Here is a 19,304-nt window from a genome sequence, read left to right as displayed (position 1 = left end):
AACCATTCTCCCTGAATTCCCACATTCCCAGCTCTCCAAACCCTATTCAGATCTTATCAGTTCTTCTCTTCCTAACAGCTTTAACTCTCTTTCTGACTATTTCATTTCCTACCTGACCCTAGCTCTTTAATAGACAAGCCTCTAGGTCAGTGGTTCCCAAACTTTGGTTGTTCAGATACTTTGGACTTCAGCTCCCAGAATTTTTGATTACTGGCCAAGTTGGTTGGGGCTTCTGGGAATTAAAATTCGATAAACATGGAAGACCAAAGTTTGGGAACCACTGCTCTAGGTTATATCTTCACCTTTATAGGTCCCTCTCAACATTTCAGGAACTGCAGTTGGCTTGTTCTACCTAGACTTGCCCAGCTTCTTGCTTCACACCTTTCCCTCCCCAACAAGCTCCATCTAGCACCATCCTTATCCCAACACACCCTCCATCTGCAAGTTCTTTCCTCTTCACCTGTCAAAGATGGCACCAACCCCTGCACTGTGAGCACTATTCCGGTGGACGTGTAGGCCTGTGGCTAGCAAGATCCCGTCTTTCACAGCTATGGACCGATGTGAGAAAGACGCAATGAGCAATTCGTTCCAACCTGGAAAAAAATAAAACAGGGAAAAGAGGAGTTTGGGGAGTCTGCCAAAGCACAGCACAAGAGGAATAACCATCGCTGACATTCTGCTTGGGACTTGCATCTTTGAAAATAGCCCTGCATGCGCACAAAACTGAATTAAGTAGTGTTGTGATGTCCATATTCGTCAAGGAGCTACCATGGTGTTAGAACATATGGCCATCTGTTGCTCAATGGCGGAATGACTGATACACCATGGCTTAATGTACCACGAGCATCAATGTGCATTGAAGTGCTCCGCAACGCATATCCAGACACTGGCTAGGAAGTGCCTGAAATACAACAGGAGTGCATGGTTTGCAGCAAAAGTGCCCAATGTACATTAGAAGTCCCCAACGCACACCGGAAGTGCCTAATGTGCATCAGAAATGCCCAAAGCACATCAGAACACTCTTGACAGTGCCTGGATGACTGGATCTTTCTAATTCACTAATAGGATATCGATGCATTTCTGCAACATTGTTAAATGTTCATGAAGTTATGAAAGATAGACTGATATAGGAGCTCAACCATTCTCTTTAGTCCTATCCAGATGATTAGTGTGAGCATAATGGAGGTCCAGAGGATGAGGGAGAAGGAAAAAATAGTCCCTCAACCAACCTATTTCCATCTATGGGATGGTAGAACAGAGGCAGTTCAGGGTAGTAGTTGGAGCAGAGAGGTAGCATCTTTGGAGGGTCTATGGGAGACATCCATGCCAGCTCAGAGATTTTGCCCTGTTCTCGAATCCATACTTCTGTGTCCCCCACCTAATCAATATTGATTTCCCACCTTCTGAATGATACCTTGGTTCCTCAAGTGAATTATGACAATTCTCAAAATAGGTTCTGCACACCGCAAGTGTTTCTTTAAAACTCCAGCATGGATTAAATTTGCCACTCTCATAAATCACCATGTGGCTATGCCAATCCATTTTCTCCCTGGCAATGCTGCCTCTTTGTCCACAGCCAGATATATTTCCTGACCAATTCTCAGCACAACGGGTGGGGAAGAAGATGACAGGCGCATCCTTAAACAGCCAAAGAGGAGTGAGAGACATGGGGGCGGAACATGAACCAAACACAGTGTTGAAGTCTTGCCAGCCTTCTAGTGAAGAAGGCAAAGCTGCGATTCAAATCTGGAGAAAGCTGTTGCGGCTCACTTTAATTTTTGCAGGTTGCCTTGACCTTGGCTGATGGCTCCTCCAACTCTGTGCCAAATGTGGGCATCTCTTGCCAACAGCCTCAAGATGACATCTCTGAGGCTTCTGTCAGTATACTTCCTCTGCAGCAGCCCTCAGGGTCTAGGTGTTGCCAAAGCCAAGAACCCATTCATGCTGTTTCAACATGCCCATACCAACTTATTCCTGTGGTTTATTTCTAAATAATCAGAATTCTGTACTAACCTTCAGCAACCAGGGAAACTGAACATCAGCTCAATTTCGTAGGGAATCTAGTCTATGGAAATGCTGGGTGCACTAAGAACATGCTGCAGACTTGTGAAGAATGGCACCCTTCTCCTATCTACCAGGAACAAGCTCAGAGATCTGCCTTGATTGGTTCATAGATGGTTGTGGACCATGTACCAGAATGAATACAACAACATTTTATTGTGCTTTAATACAGTACAATATTTGTTGTTGCAACAACCCTGAAAGGGAGGTGATACTGTTGCTATGTATTATCAATTAGTATGCCACTATAAGAGGCAGTGTGGTAACAGTGTTGGACTAGGACACAAGGAGACAAGGATTCAAACCCCTGTTCAGTCATGGAAACCTATTGGGTGACCTTGGGTGAGTCATAGGAAGGCAATCAGGTATTCTCTGAATAAATATTGTCATGTAAATCCTATTTATTAAAATCAGAGTAGTGGATTGAGTGTTGGACTAGGACCTCAGGAGACTAGGGTTCAAATTTCTGCTCAGCTATGGAAACCCAATAGGTGACTTTGGCCAAGTCACACTCTCTCTCCTAAGTATCTCTCTGGAGTTCAGACTTCGGAACTCACAAAATCCCAGGAGAAATTGAAATGGAAATATGAACCAATGCTTTCCAGCTCCAGCTCTTGGCCGCTTTATCCTAGTTGCGAGTGTCCATTCTGGATATTCCTTAAAGAAACCACTCAAGTGGTGCCTGGTAGCTCCAATGCCAATGAAGCAGTTCACTTTTTTCTGTCTGATTTGGGTTGTAGTCCAAACTGAACCTTATCCTGCAGACAGGTTCAAGACATTACCTTCTTAAGGACAGCTCCTTAAGAATTCAGATTAAATCCAAAGTGGACTCACCATCCCCCAGACATGGGAGTTCTCACGCCACTTAGCAATGGCATCAACAACACTATCCATGGATACTGCCAGTGGTACTACACCCCCCTTAAAAGATGCAAGCTGTAATACATTTGTAGCATGGCAGAGGCACACAGAAACCCAGCCACCACTCTTAGCTAAATTTTAATCGTTCAATATTTCATGGGTAGCTGCTCCCTCCAGGCGGCTCCCTGTGCTCAATTATACATAACGCCGCTGGTTAAAAGACTTCAGGGGTCAAATGAGGATCCTTGTGATAAAGACACTGGTGGCCCTGACTCACTTTTGCCTGTGTGTGTCTTTCAAGTTTGCACTTTTTTTTGCCAATGACCAGGTATTCCTCCTGGTGAATCAATATGGAATCAGTATGGAATCACAGAGTAGGAAGACTTCCCAAGGACAGAACCTGTTACAGCTTCTGCATGGTTCCCACACATACACTCAGTCTAAGAGGACCTAGAAAGTGCCTGCTTTTATATGAAAATGGCTCTGTTCCTATATATTTTCAGTGAAATTTCACTAGTGGTCCACAGAGGACATTACCACATGAGCCCTGCTCTTGCAGCAACTGCATCATGTTTTAAAAAATGGAAACATACCACTTTCAGAGCAGCCAACACCGCACATTTTCTCAATTGCATGACTGAGGCTCTTCTTCCTAACTCTCCCTTAACCCCATATCTCTTCCCTACCTAGCATGACTTTCAGTTATTCTATTTCATTTTTATTACTCTTTTTTCATGCAGTTTCAGATCTCTGCTACTGCACACTAAGGTGTTTTTAAAGGGGGGGGGCAGGAAAAAACAAATCAATAGAATAGTGATGGGGAGAGGGGATGGGGGAGAGGAGGGGACACAGGCGCCATGTGACTGCCAATCTTGCAACGGCCCCATCAGTGATGTTTTGCAAATGGCTACTAGCGCAATTGGGAGGTCATTGACAGGTTTTCCCAATCAATGAAAAGGGATGGGTCGGGGACTGAACAGCTACAGGTAGGAGGCAGTTGCACATGATAAGTATCGTCAATATGGCTTCTTTTTCTGGTTTAATCACAATTTAAAAGCCACATAGAACAAAAATGCTACATAACCAAGTGCACAACATATGCACAACTCCATTCCAACTGCCCTGTCACCACCTCCAATTCTAACCATTGCATTATGATAGCCCCCATCGCATGATCATTCCATGGTTGGTGGAGAAGTGGGGAGGTCAGAGAAGCATCTGGTTATGTCCTCAGAGCCTGAGAATATATCTCACTGATGTCCATTGAGGCTCCCCGGAGGCTTCAGTGGATGATGTGCCTGTGTCTAGCAATGGGAATATTTAAGTCATTTTGTGTCCCAATTTTGGGGACAGAGTGGAATATAATAATAATAATAACCCAACACAACAACAGCAATGTAATATAGCCAGGCTCTTCCCCATCCGCTTTTGCTCCTCACTAGCAACAGAGTGGTTATGGGGGTACTGCAGGGATGGGGCTATGGAAATTGCAATGGGAAGAAGAGAATACCAACTTCCACAACAACCAAAATAATAAATAAATATGCAATCATAACATGGACTTATGCTTTCATATGTCCCGCATAGGATGGCAGCTATAGCCACCTAAGGGTGAAGACAACAACTAAAGAGATGCACCAGAAGTGTGCAAACAGCAAGCGTGGATAACTTTTTGAACCTAGATTTGTTGTCTGCCTCCACCCCTTGCCAGCTTCAAACCACACTCACCAGCCCTGAGCAAGATGACTTGGTCATCCAGTGGCAGTTCTGAGAAATGGGGGATCCTTTTGGCCCACTCCACCAGCGTGAAGAGCTGCTTGTCTGCTGCCTGGCAGATGTTGGTTACTGGATCATTGGGCTGCAAAGAGAAAAGAAGCCAGAGGTGATCAAGGAGGAAGAAAATGGAATAAGGAGGGCATGGAGATGATATATCAGCCTTCATAGAAGCATCAGTTTCTCTCACTTGCTGACTAAAACAGATTCTTAGGCATTCTTAGACCATGAGGTCAGATCCAGCCCTCCTGGAGTCCCAATCTAGCCCTCACCAAATAATGACTGGAAGCATCTGAATTCAAGGTTCATCTTGTTCTTTCTTCCCCCTAGACTTGTCTGCTTTCTTGTCCTCATCTCCCCACATTGCTGCTTAATCTTATGGGCTGAAGAGACTCTCATGACCAAAGGCATCATGACATATCCATTGTTTTGTTCTGGTTTTTTTGACCCGGTTATTCATCCTGATTTTTAATTATCAGTCATTACGACAGAAAGGATAAAAAAGTTGTCGTACAGGCAATTACTCTGAATGGAAGTGCTTTTTGTATTCTCCCCAACAGATAAATGATTATGACACATCCATTGTGTGTAGATATTCATACCCAAAATCACATGTGAGGAAGAGAATGGTTCCAAGGAAAAGCAGAAAGAAGAACTGGTAATATGGCTTCAAGAGAAAAGTTCATTTCTTTGACTGTTTTTATGTCTGATTCCAACATGCTACCTAGGAAGTCCGTGTAGAAATACACAGAGTGATGTTTTGTTGTTGTTGTTGTTGTTGTTGTTGTTGTTGTTGCTGTTGTGTGCCTTCAAGTCATTTCCAATTTATGGTGACCCTAAGTCAACCCTACACAAGGTTGTCTGGAACAAAGAGTGTGCAACTCATCCAATGGCACCCATTGGGTTTCCATGACCAAGCAGGGAATCAAACTCTGATCTCCAGACCCAAAGTCCAGTGATCAAACCACTACACCATGCTGGCTTGCTAGTGGATACAAATGACTATGCATCGTATGGTAAATTGGCACAATATGCACTAATCCACTCATCCCTGGCAAACACACGGTTGGGTAATGCCCTCTGAAATTGCCCCAGCTCTATGGAAACTGATCATTTCAGAGCAGACCCCATTCTTCCATGGCTGGGAGAACATTTCAAAGACATAAATGCATCATGGAGGAGCTGATGGTATGGTGGGCCTCATGACATGACAGCACCATCCCACTCTGAGAACATCTGATCTCTGGTTTTTGAAGTTAAGCATGGCCAGGCCTGGTTAGTATTTGGATGCCTGACAGATTGGAAAGGGGATATCTGAAACAGAAATGGTACATGGCTTTGATTCTGTTTTTGTATCCATCAAGGACATTACTCTTACGATTTTGAACTTTCCAGCTACAGTGATCTTATATATACATACATTCAGCTGGTATCAATGTTACTGAACAGAAAGCCATCTTCTGAGGGAGGCTTTTTTGTTGTTGTCGTCCAATGTTGATAATAATGTATCTTTTAGAACATCTATATTTCACGTTAATGCTTTGTAGTTGCATAACACAAAGCTTAAAGGCTGTACATGAAATTACCTACCATCTCATGCTCCATGGGTAGATTTTTAATTTGTATAATTGTGTAATGATTTGCTAGCTGAGCGTTAACCGTATATAATGGCAAACTGCTAAATTACAATGGCTGGAAGGCAATTACAAATGTGTAACCTAGAGTTATGTTAGAGTTACACATTTGTGACTACAGTAGTTTGTATTCACAGTTCTGCATATTTACCAATACAGTGGTGCCTCGGGTTACGAAATTAATTCGTTCCGTGGCACCGTTCGTAACCCGAAAAGCCTTCGTAAGCCGAATTGCCATAGGCGCTAATGGGGAAAAGCCGCGATTCCGTGCGAAAAAGCCGAAAAAAGCACCAAAAGTTTTTTCGTAACCCGAAAAAACATTCGTAACCCGGAACAATGTTTTCCTATGGGATTTTTTCGTATCCCGAAAATTTCGTAACCTGGGTATTTCATATCCCGAGGTACCACTGTATGTAAAAGCCCCCAAATCTCTACTTAACAGGTAGCAGTTGCTGCAAGTAATAGGGGTCTGTTCCCCTGTTGACAGAGAGGCAAGCAATACGTTTGAGTGATCTTTGGTGTTAGGGAGAATTGCCAAACCATAGACTGGTCATGGGGAATAGAAATGTCAATCAACTTCTTCCCAATTGACAGGGGAACAAACCCATCAGTCTCATCAACTGCTGCCTAGTAAGTGAAGACTGAGAGAAGGGGTTCAGGCCAGGATGCATTATTTAGCTACATAACTAAGGTGGGTACGTAACTAAGTAGAACATAAAGAATTGTGGCCAACAGAGCTTTGAGAATTTGGATGGAAAGACCATCCAGAAGAAATATTAGCGAGCTCCAGGTAGGGCTAACATAGAAACCCCAAAAAGCGATTGCTAGTAGCCAGAATTGTCAGCTAAATTAGTGATCTCCATCTATTGGTCCTCCAGATGTCTTAGATTTCAACTCCCAGAATTCGTGACAGTTGGCCAAGCTGGCTAGGGCTTCTGGAAGTTGGAGGACAAATGTTTGGGAGCTAGATAGACCACCAAGGATCTGGCTCAGTATGAATTAGCTTTCTATGTTCCCAAGTTCATCTGGTATTAGGGCAAAGTAGGGTTGGGCTTGATACAGCCTTGGATGGAAGACCACCAGAAAGGAATGCTAGGGTTCTTCCTGACAGGGCTAGGATGGAGTCCTCCCTGAGACCCTAGAAAGCCATTGCTGCCAACCAGAGACATCACCCATGGGCTAGATGCACTAACCCAAGGGTGTGACTCAGTAGAAAGCAGTTGAAATGTTATTGAGGTCTTCTGAAATTAAAGCAAAACAGGGCCTGGTGCATCTTTGCACGTTTGACCCCCAGGATCTTCAGGTAGAGCTAGGAAAGAATTCTGCTCCAAATGTTGGGAAACGATTGCTGCCAGTCACTGCTGACAATGCTAAGCTGCGTAGATCAAGGATCTGACTCAGTATAACACTGCCTCATTAGAAACAGAAACACTCAAAAGTGTAAGAAGAGAGGAAGAGAAGATCCGTAGTAGTTAAGGGGGTGTTCTTCTTGCTCCCCACATTCCTCCTGCAGGGGGTGCTGCTGCAGTTCACAAGTCCCAAGGCATCACCCTCCTGTAATTTGCAAAACCACAACAATGGAAGGCATGAAGAGAGGGAGAGAACAGCATTCACTTTGAAATGCAACCAAGTAACAAAAACCAGCTGCTTTGTAGCAGGGACCGCCAGCCAAAACAGACGAAAGCCATGTGTCAAAGGATCTGCTCACAACTCGTGGGAACTGCAGATTGGAAGAGGGGGATGCCTGAAGCTGTGAAGCAGCAGCTAAATAAACTCAAGGAGGAAAAGGAATACTGCCCTGCTATGACAACTACTTTAGTCTGTTTCTGGGCACATTTCACAGTGTTGGTTGTGACCTACAAAGCACGATACAGCTTAGATCCAGGTTACTTGGCATACAGTATCTTCCCATCTAATTCTGCTTGGATCCTGAGATTTTCAGGAAAGGGCCTTCTGTCAATCCTACCACCTTCATACACACTCAAGATAGGTATGGAAAATAGGGCCTTTTCAGTGGCCTCCAGCAGATGTTGACCTGTGCTGGAGGTCCTCCAGATGCCTAGAGAGACCTTTTTTTCCCCTGGACACGGATAAATGAAACCCAAATCCCATGTGGTGCCAAGGTCTGGTGGCTTTTGCCTTCATGCCAACCTGGTGGCACCTGGAAGGCAAGCAAAAGAAATAAGACACCCAGAAGAGCAGCCCATGATGCCAGTCCATCATCAGCTGTGGTCAACAGAGAAGTCAGTTGGGTCTTTTGGATGACCTACACTGCTCAGAAGATCTGGCTCTTGAGAAGGTCCATTTTGCTAATAGTTAAGGGCAGAAGAAGAGGTCTTGTCCACCTGCCCACCCTGCCATAACTAAGAAAAATAGTAACACTATTCACCAGGGTCCATGAACTATAGTTGTTGGCTCTCTTCCTTCTCCTTGCCGTTCCTGTCTACTCTTATCTCATTTGACAGTGACTGCATGCACACAACACAGTTACACCAGATGATCCCTGAGGAGATGCCGGCTCCCTCTCTTCCTTCTCTTTGCAGTTCCTGTCTACTTTCCTTTCCTCTGACAGTGACTGTATCCACACAACATAGTTACACCAGCACTCTTGCCTATGCAATGCACGCCTAATTTTTCCATTGCTAGATGCCAGGGTACGGGAGCGGGATCCAATGCACCCCCTTTCCATCCCTCCTGTCAACCGCCCTTACCCATCCATTGATCTGTACTAGAAGTCAGTCACTCCTCAACAGCAGAGTTTGAAACCACTCCTCTCCGCTCCTGCCTCTATTTAGATGCAACATGCATTCTTACTCACAGCAGTGCGTGCTGAATTATGCAGAAAGCCACATTCAATTTACTAAAAGAGGCTGGCGGAGAGCTTGGGCCAGGAGCAGACATTTATTTCAGCTCCATTTCCTCTCCAGGCCTCTCTCCTTCCCTCCTCCCTTCCCTCCTTCCCAAGCTGGCCGCAACTCTCATTACATCTCCCCTGAAGTCTCTTTAATCTTGATCGCTGCCGTATCCCAGGTGCCAGTGGTAATCAAAGCTCAGTTTCCCCTTGTTGTCAGCTGTTCAAATGAAACCAGCAGAAGGTAGCTGCTGTTTTGTTTTGTTTTCTAAAAGAAAATGTGGCACTTAGGACCATTGGGCCCAACCCTGCTTGGAGGCTTAGGTGCTCAATTGGTCCTGGAGCCTAGAGCCTTGTTCTTCAGACCACAAGGGGCCACTGTGAACACCTGAAGGACTCCGTCTAGTAGGGCTGGGTGAGAACCAAGAAGTGTGTGTGTATCCATGCCTAAAGGTCACCCGCTGACTTGACCGCATGAATTTCCTAGGGTTGATGACCCCACGGATTTCCCAAGGTTTTGTGACCCATGGATTTCCTGGGGTTTTCTTAGGCAAGGAAGACTCATAAGTGGTTTTGCCAGTTCCTTCCTCTGAAATATAGCCTACAGCACCTGGTATTCATCCATGTACTAACCAGGGCTGATACTGCTTAGTTTCCACGATCAAATGGGATCTGGTACCTTTAGTGTATTTTGGTGAAGCTTCTGTATGTGTGTGCGTGCATATGCGTGCATGCGCAATACCTTCAAGTCACTTATGGACTTATGGAGATCCCATGAATGTCACAGAGTTTTCTTAGACAAGGATTTTGCCAGTTCCTTTCTCAGAAATGTAGCCTACAGCACATGGTATTACTTGGTGGTCCTCCATTCCAAGTACCAACCAGGATTCGCCCTGCTTAGCCTCCAAGATCAGATGGGAACTGTTGCCTTTAGAGTAGAGATTCCCAAACTTTAGTCCTCCAGGTATTTGGGATCTCCGCTCCCAAAAGCCTCAGCCATCTTGGCCTATGGTCTGGGAGCCAAAGTCCAAAACACCTGGAAGGCCAGAGTTCAGGAATCAGACCACACCTAAAGAGTATTCAGACCACACCTTGCAAATATATCCCCAATTAAATTGACCATTGTTGTTTTTTAAAGTCATTTGAGCTAGTTGATGATGAAAACTAGGGTCAGGGTTCTTTTTCTTTCTTACTGAGTTTGGAGTTAGGCCCATGTTTGCTTCGATGTACGTCTCCGTCTTTGGCTCCACAGCAAGTTCCGCTTCTAGAATCTTCTCCACAGGCATGTCCTCGTTTGCATTACTAGTCGACTCGACCTCATTCTCATTGCGGTCTTTGCCTCGTTGCCTTTCCTCCTGGACAGCTGGAAATGGCAATAGAAGGTGGAGGGGAAAAAGGAAAAGAGATCAGTCTGAGGCTTTCAGCACTGAAAGCATTTGCTGCGATAGACTTGGGCATTTTTGGATCCGTGGTAGGTTTACTCCACTGTAGTTAAAATTCCTAGAAACTCACTAGGGACCAGCAGCCAAGGGTTCAAGGACCAGCACTGGTCCAGGGACCACCGCTTTGAGTAGCACTACTTTCAAGGAGAGGAACCATACCTTTAATATAGGTTCCACCATTTGGATATCTCCAACAAAATTCAGTCAAAACCGAGAATGAATGACCCACCCCGCGGACATGGGGACCCTCATCCAAGTAGTAAAGAAATCTGACTAAGGACACTTGAAATTTGTAAGTCCAGAATCAGAATTCTGCAAATGAAATTCTGGGTTATAATCTTGTTGCATCTGCTCACAAAACATGGTCTTGCTGACCAGGGGATTCTGGGAGCAGTCATCCCAAACATTAATGTGTGCACAGTCATTTTTTCCTGAGCTCTAAGCATGACAGAATATAAACATCCCATTTGAATGCAATGCACTTAACAGACTGCAACAGTGGAGTAAAAATAGACTTTTCCCACGCAACACTCAATTCCACTTCCCCAACTCACACATCGCTCTTTAATTCTTCCTCTGAGGATGATGGCTCCTACTGGGCTCCATTTTTCTAAAAAATACCTCATGTTCTCCCTTGTTTGTCCACATTGCTGGCAAATCTTATTGGTTGGAAAACAGTCCATGTCATTTTGTATATGAGCGATGATAATATTGTCCCATCACAGAGGTACCCTACCTAACTCAAGTGGATCGCTTTGGACAGGGGTAGGCAACCTGCGGCCCGGCAAGGCCTTGGGACCGGCCCCAGCTCGGTCCTGCCGCCGATTGCCGCTGGAGCCTTTGGCCTATCAGGAGGAGGCGGGCAAGGGGGGGCAAGTGGCAGGCAAGGGGGCAAGCGGTGGGCAAGGGGGGCAATTGTCTATAGAAGCCTCTGAAACATGCATTTATATTAACATTTTTAAAAAATCAGCCATTTTTTTTGCGTGTCCTCAATTTTTTTTAAAAAAAATGTGTCCTCCATTTGAAAATTTTGTCCTACATTTGTCCTGGTTTATTTATTTAATTAATTTTTTTTAAAAAAAAATAATTATTTATTTTTTGGCTTCAGTCCCCTAGTTGTCTGAGGGACAGCAACCCGGCCCTCGGCTCAAAAAGGTTGCCTACCCCGGCTTTGGACATTACAAATAGTGGCCATGGGGGCAAATGAGGCTAGCAGCCCTGGGAGAAGAAGGAAAAGGTGGAGGTAGAAGAAAATGAGTGAGAGCCTGCATGGTGTTGTGGTCTGAACCTGGGATTAAGACTCTGGGAGACCAGGGTTTCAAATCTTGCGAAGGAAACCCCATGACAGGGTTGCCTTAGAGTCACCATAAGTTGGAAATGACTTGAGGGCACACAACAACAACAAGAAGGCAAGCCTATGATGGGGTTTTGTTGGCAAGCTTTATCCAGAGGAGATTTTGTTTTTGCCTTACCCTGAGGCTGAGAGCGTGTGACTTGCAAAGGTCACCAAGTGGGTTTCATTGCCTGGTGGGGAATCAAACCCTGGTCCCCAGAGTTGCAGGCCAAAATGCTAACCGCTATGCCATGCTGAAAAGGTATTTCGTGCAGAAGGTAGAAAATTGTTAAAATTACACAATACTTTCTAATGCTGAATTGCATCCCTAAGATACACACCAGGAACCTCTTAGTGGGGTGGGGTGGGGTGGGAAGGATGCAGATGTGCAGTTACCCACAACAACACAAAAGCCTGTGTCAAAGATTAAATCAGTGGGCCAAAATCCCAAAGAATTTGCCTTCTGTGCTCATCAGAAGTGTTCCTCCTTCATCACACCAACGGGCAATTGCTGGATAAGTACTTCAATCTCCCAAACTGTACCATTGATGGAGGAGGTACTTCCCATCAAGTCAAAGATACAACAGCTGATACCAGCTACTCAGTGGCTTGGGTTGGCGCATGGAAGTTGTGGCACTGTGCCCCTGGGCAGGAAGCAAATCATTACAGGCATGATGTGTAATACTTATCAAATATGGTTGGCTCTAAGAAATCAAGAAATAGGGGTTCATTTTTTAAATGAAATGCAGAAGAGTTTAGGGGAATAAAAACTAACAAGCAAGGATTGTGAAAGATATGTAAATATACTGAGGGTCCTTTCAGCAGAATCCTTTCCCTGGCAGGATAGAGAGATGACTTTATTTTTAATGATTAAGTGTGTCGCCTGAAAAGCCAAAAATGGGTTCCAGCGAGGGATGAAAAGATTTGCCATGTCTTGTTCCCATGCTTTTGTTTTCATGGGTTTGCTCTGCCCTACATTTCCACTTCTCCTGAATGGCTTGCATATAAACAAGAGAACTCTGCATAGGAATGCCAGAATTAGACTGCGCGCATTTTGCCTCTGTGTCCAGTTTTCATTAACATCTCCCCCTTAAAAAACACATGCATGCTTTGGTGTGAGACCCATGCACATTTCTGCACATTCAAAGCACTGAAAAATACAGTGACACATATGTAGAGATCTTGTAACACCTTTTGAGACTAACTGACAGAAAGAAGTTGGCAGCATGCGCTTCCATATACTACAGTCTACTTCCTCAGATGCATGAAATAGACTGGAGTCTACGAAAGCTCATGCTGCCAAATTCTTTCCTTCAGTTAGTCCCAAAAAGAGCTACAAGATCTCTCTACATACTGAGACTAACATGGCTGCATCTTTGAATTCTACCCCAATGATATGTGTGCAACTTTTTGCAAGGCATGGAAGTGATGCACAAATATTCTCCTGAATCCTAGTAAAATACTACAAAAAGCCAAGTTTGTCATCTGAGGTTTCCAACCTTTGGTCCTCCAGATGTTTTGGACTTCAGCTCCCACAATCCCTGACAGTTGACCAAGTTGGCTAAGGCTTCTGAGAGCTGAAGCCCCAAACAAGTGGAGGATCACATATTGGGAACCACTGCCCTAAAGGATTCTGGTCTTAATAAGTGCACAGGGATACTTTTTAAAAAAGTAAAAACAAAACAGAACATCAGAAGATTACTGATGTATATCAGTTCCATTTTGAAACCAAGAATAGGCAATTCAGAACTCCAAAATCCTTTCAGAAATCCAGATAAGGAGAATTTTAGAGGCATGCCAATGGGGGGGAATTCTTGTAGGCCAAAGAGGGATTGAAATGTGCCACATGCTTAAATTACACAGAAGTAGTCCGTGGCGAGCACAGAAGCAACAGAGGCATTCCCTGCAAAAACACCAAGACCAGCAATCCATCAGAGTCCATTAGCCGATTCATTTAGCCTAAGGAATCTGCTGAAGGTTAACTTCATCATTATCATTCAGTGGAGAGTCAAAGTCACTACAATTCATGCCGCGTGTGATCACATCTGGGTAGCGTTCATTCAAAAAAGAAAAGCACTGTGGATGGCTTTGATGTGGATTAGACCATCACAGGAGGAGGGCTGTATATTCCTGCGGATGAGGTCTCCTATTAGAGACCTAATCCACTCTGCAAGCGTTGCTGTTTATTTCCACAACAGCTTCCCTCCTGGGGCAAAGAAGAACCAAGGGAGATTATTTCTCTTGGAATAACTGGGAGGGGATCATGCAGCCATCCATGGTATACATAATATGATTCCCGTATAGATCAGACTGATCTGGATGGACTGAACTCAATTGTCTCAGGAGTCTCCTTGCTGGATCCACAGGTCAAGTTTGGGAGAGGTCACTGTTAAACAGATGCTGGATGGCCATCTGTTGGGGATGCTTTGATTGAGAGTTCCTGCATGGCAGGGGTTGAACTCAATGGCCCTTGTGGCCTTTTCCAACTCTATGATTCTATGACCCTCACCATAAGTAAAAAGTTGCTCTCTCTTAGGTCTGACCATACTCATTCTCGCCTGCTGATCTGGGTATTTTTCAGGGATGCTATAGCTATGTGTCCCTGTTTGGCGAGACGATGGATTAGGTGGGCCTTGTGATCCCTTCCAGCTCTAAGATTTTATGATCATCAGGGCTTCAGGGAAGAAAGACCTAGCAGGACATGTCAGGTGAAAAGAGGCGCATGAAAAGAGCATGGAAATGATGGCTCTCTGGCCATCCCCTATCATCTTATCTTCAGCAACTGTCTTTGAGGCTTTATGTAGCCATCGCAGCCAAGAACCGTCTCTTCCCATTCATACTTTAGAATATAAGAAGAACCATGATGAATCAGAATTAAGGTTCATCGAATCCAACACCCTGCTGAAACACTGGCCAGCTAGATCACCCCATGGAAAGCCCATCCACAGGATATGAGTGCACTTGCACCCTCCCTCTCAGGCTTCCAGGCAACTGATATTGCCAGAAGTATACTGCTTTTGATGCTGGAGATGATCTACAGCCATCGTAGAAGTAGTTACTGAATCCTCTAACCACCATGACTTTCCCTAATGCCCTTTTAAAGGCATTCAACTTGGCAGCCCTCACATCATGTGGCACTGAGTTCCACAGTTTAATGAAAGACCTCCTATGAACTGTCCTGAATTTCCCACCATTCTGCTCCTCCAGATAACCACTGTTAGGTTCTAGTCTTATGAAAAAGAAAAAGCTCTCCGTATTTACCTAGTTCAGGAATACGCACAATATGACAGACTACTTAGCATGCCTCCCCTATCTTGTCTTGCTCCGAAGCTGAACAGGCACAAAAATTGCAATCTATATCCATCGTCCTTGATCATTCCCAACTCTGTGATTCTATGATTTCCAGTTTCCCTTTCTGCACTTTTTCCAGCAAACATTCTCTGAAGATGCCAGCCACAGATGCTGGCAAAACGTCAGGAAGAAACTCTCTGAGAACATGGCCACATAGACCGAAAAACCCACCAAAAACTACCAATATCCTTTTTTTATTTATGTTTTGCAGACCTGGCCTGGCCAGATGAGAGGAAATTCAGCTAGCTGAATACCTGCTGCAAACAAAATTGATCCGATCCTTTGAACGCCTCGTCTATTCCAGCAGTTTGCATTAGTCAGACCAACGTCAGAGTAGGGGTGGGCAAATGAAAAGGAACGGAGAGGAAACACACTGGTCTTCCATGGATGTTGGAGAACTACACCTCTGCCTCCCATTGTGAGAAACATGGCAAAGCTGCAAAAATGGCAAATAAACTTTGAAAACTTTTGAATCCCCCCCCCAATTTGATATTTTTAGAGTTGCTAGGGTCCTAGGGAAACCACCAAAACAGCTGCCTTGGAGGTCACATGTGGCTCAGGTACTAAAGTAAAGAGATGCCTAGCCCAGAATAATGTACAGTGTGCACTCACATAAAACAATACTGTGCAAATGCTTTTGAATCTAGACAGCTACAACTGCCAGCCTGAATAGTCTGCCAATTTACTGACAGTCAACCCTCTGTATCCACGGATTCTTTATCCATGGTGTCAGTCGTTCATGGAAATAGCACCAAAGATCCCAAGACCCATCCAATGTCCAGTATAGAAGGTTATATTGATTTATAGATTAAAAATAAGACAGGGACGTGACACCATGTGGTGAGATACATGTCTGGAGTCTAATGTTCACCATAGGTGACAGGCAGTAAAAGTGGTGCATAAATGACACTGTATATGCACTGCTCTGTCGCTTTTATTTTTGGAGGGAGGTTTAAAATTTCAGCAAAGGTGGAAGATAAAACAAGAAAGGGGAAGAAAGGAAATATACACTCCTCTAGATAGAAGACCTGTCTTCTTATTAAAGAGGTCCCTAATGTCTTCACACTCTGAGTCCTTCTCTACTAAATCTCCACACTCCAAATTCATCAGAAGACTGAAATCAGAGTGATGCTTCAGGTCTCCAAGACTGAGTGCTGGTATGCAAATAATAATAATAATAATAATAATAATAATAATAATAATAATAATAATATTTTCCAAGTTTGGCTGGCCTGAGGTTCCTTAATCCAATTGGGGAGCTTACGGAGAATGGCCAGTATTCTGTATCAGCCACTCAGGGTGCATCTGCACAGTGAAAATAATACAGTTTGAAAGCACTTTAACTGCCATGGCTCCATCCTACAGAACCCTGGTATTTGTAGTTTGGTGAGCCATCAGTACTCCTTGACAGAGAAGGCTTGTAAAAGTACAAATCCTGGGATCCCATAGGATGGAGCTATTTCCCGTAAAGTGGTGTCACACTGCATTATTCCTGCAATACAGATGCACCCTATGTGAAATATACTTAACTATGTAATCTCTCATGCACCCATGCTCCAATTACTAGCAGAATGGGCCCCCTTCTCCCCATATAGTTAATGGCCCATAAAGTAGGTTTGCAGGGAAGTTATGATGGTAGCGTTACCATCACAATCATGAATATGTTGCTGTTGTTGACGTGTCCCTTTAAGTCATATCTGACTTATGGCAACCCTAAGATAAGCCTATCACTGTGTTTTCTTGGCATGATTTGTTAAAGGAGCTATGCCTTTGCCTACCTTGGAGGCTGAGAGAGTGAGACATGCCCAATGTCATCATGGCTGAGCAGTTATTCAAACCCTGTTCTCCAGAATCCTAGTCTATACCATACTAGCTCTTTCACATGTGAAATAGTGGCTGTGAAAAAGTAGCATATTAGCAGTGACCATGAATCCAGAACAAATTACAGATGAGTAAGTATATGATAGAGATTATTGGGCAATATCTTCTTAAGAAGAACGTATTGCATGTGGACCAGGTTTCCAAAAACTGGACCGGGACCAACTAGAAGGGGAAAATAGGCACTTTAGGAAAACTAATCTTTTGATTTAGATTTGCAGGATTGGAAAGAAAGAGCCATCACATTCTGGGGTGCAGCCTAGGAAGGCCAGGCTGCTCTCCACCCCAAGTTAACTTTGGACTGTCAGTATACTTTTTGGATATATAAACATCTTTTGCTGCTTAACAGCTGGTCTAGTAATATTGAAATGGGAATACCTTGTTCTTCCTGCCTTCCAGGGAGTCTTGTGGGCCGGGATGGATGGTGCTCCATCCCTGTAATAGAGTAAAAATTTGGAAATGAAACATTATTGTAGTAAAATGTATCTGCTGAGGCTGCTGTAGTAGTAGCAGTAATAGTAAAATTATTATTATTATTATTATTATTATTATTATTATTATTATTATTATTAATGGTGCCATCAACATACACGGCACTTGCATGAAAGGAACAAACTGCCAAAAGAAAAAAGAAGAAGAAAAGAAAGATTTACTCTCGGAGACATTGGGATTTGGAAACTGGCCCAAACATTTGCTACCCGGCTCACCTGGAGTCAAGTCTTAGTGAGTAACTTAGTGAGTAACCACTTAGAAGCCTGTATTATTTCCCCACTAACTTTATCCTCCTGTTTACTGCGGACAACATTAGATAAATATTGCTATACTTTGTACTTTGTGGGGTACAGGTATTACCATGGTGTCCAGATACAGCCGAAGGGTCACCATCATATCCTCTTTGCTTGGAGCAAAGTACAGTTGGCCCTCCATATCCACAGATTCAACCATCCACAGCTTGAAAATATTCCCATAAGATCTAAATTCCCCCCAAAAAACTTGCATTTGTTATTTTATATAAGGGATGACATTTCACTACACCACTGTATTTAATGGGACTTGAGTACCCACAGAGTTTGGTATCTATGGGGGGTTCTGGAACCAAACCCCAGCAGATATCAAGGACCTACTATAACATTTTATTCCACCATAGATTTTGGTATCCACAAAGAGTCCTGGATACCAAACCTCAGCATACCAAGGACCTACTATAGGATTATTCCAATCTGTTCAGCACATTGGCCAGACTGGACACAACAGCTATAACAGAGCCAAGCAAAGTGACATCTAATGCCCTGAAGGTCATAAGAACAGAGGTCCAAATATGGCCCCTGGGACCACACTTTGCCCACTTCTTCAATAAACGAACCGATATTCCATGATTAAATAGTTTCCAAAGCATCTTCTCTGACGATGCCAGCCACAGATGTTGGCGAAACATCAGGAATGAACTCTTCTAGAACATGACCATATAGCCCAAAAAACAAACAAAAAAACTATGGATGCTGGCCATAATAGCCTTCGACTTCACAAGCCTAAACTGTTTCATAAAATACCAATGTTTGAAACCCAGAAATGGATTTATTACCACTTCTGGGGTTTCTTTGTGGGAGAGGAAAGGATGGCAGAAAAATGTCCCCAAGACTTACCACTTCTGCTTTGTTGGCTGTGGGAGGTTGTAATTTCCCCAAAGCCTCTGCTAATACGAACAAGTGCTCGTTTGCCAGGCTAAAAGGGAAAAAAATTGCTATTTACATCAACAGATGGTTGATGTTTTCCCCACTTATTCGTCTTCCTGGAACACTCATAGAGTGCATTAAGTCCTGCCTTAATGATGGAAGGAAGGAAGGAAACAAACAAGGGTAGATATCCAACCAGACACTGCATTAAGAGGTTTGAAGTACCACTCCATGAGAACAGCTGATGCCAGTCTAGCCGCGCAAGGCGTACAAAGGCCAGGCTCCAAGGACAGAATTGCCGCAAAGATAGCACGAAGGTAGAGTTCAGCCTAAATATCTCAGGCTATATTATTGTTAGCAAGTTACCAGCCTCAATAATGCAGAAGAACCAATGTGCCCGCTCCTTCCTTGCTGAGAGTCCTAAAAAGCTCATAGAATCATAGAGTT

The 19,304-nt window shown here is 43.9% G+C and overlaps 1 protein-coding gene across 3 annotated transcripts in view; it reads right to left on the bottom strand.

The window, feature by feature from the left end:
* The window catches only part of RXRA (retinoid X receptor alpha), a 149,526-nt gene that overhangs the window by 16,730 nt on the left and 113,492 nt on the right, over positions 1 to 19,304 (bottom strand). For 2 of the 3 annotated variants that reach the window (XM_042478083.1, XM_042478085.1), the window contains exons 5-8: positions 17,563 to 17,619; positions 10,374 to 10,543; positions 4,651 to 4,780; positions 461 to 593 (exon numbers count right to left, since the gene is read on the bottom strand). In XM_042478083.1, the coding sequence (XP_042334017.1) occupies positions 461 to 593; positions 4,651 to 4,780; positions 10,374 to 10,543; positions 17,563 to 17,619 (490 nt within the window). The remainder of the gene's footprint in view (positions 1 to 460; positions 594 to 4,650; positions 4,781 to 10,373; positions 10,544 to 17,562; positions 17,620 to 19,304) is intronic. The other variant, XM_042478084.1, reaches the window with a different exon arrangement.

This window comes from Sceloporus undulatus, chromosome 7, assembly GCF_019175285.1.
Source record: "Sceloporus undulatus isolate JIND9_A2432 ecotype Alabama chromosome 7, SceUnd_v1.1, whole genome shotgun sequence".
Classification (NCBI taxonomy): domain Eukaryota; kingdom Metazoa; phylum Chordata; class Lepidosauria; order Squamata; family Phrynosomatidae; genus Sceloporus; species Sceloporus undulatus.
Note: the sequence above shows the minus strand (reverse complement) of the source record. Positions and strands in the feature narration are given on the sequence as shown.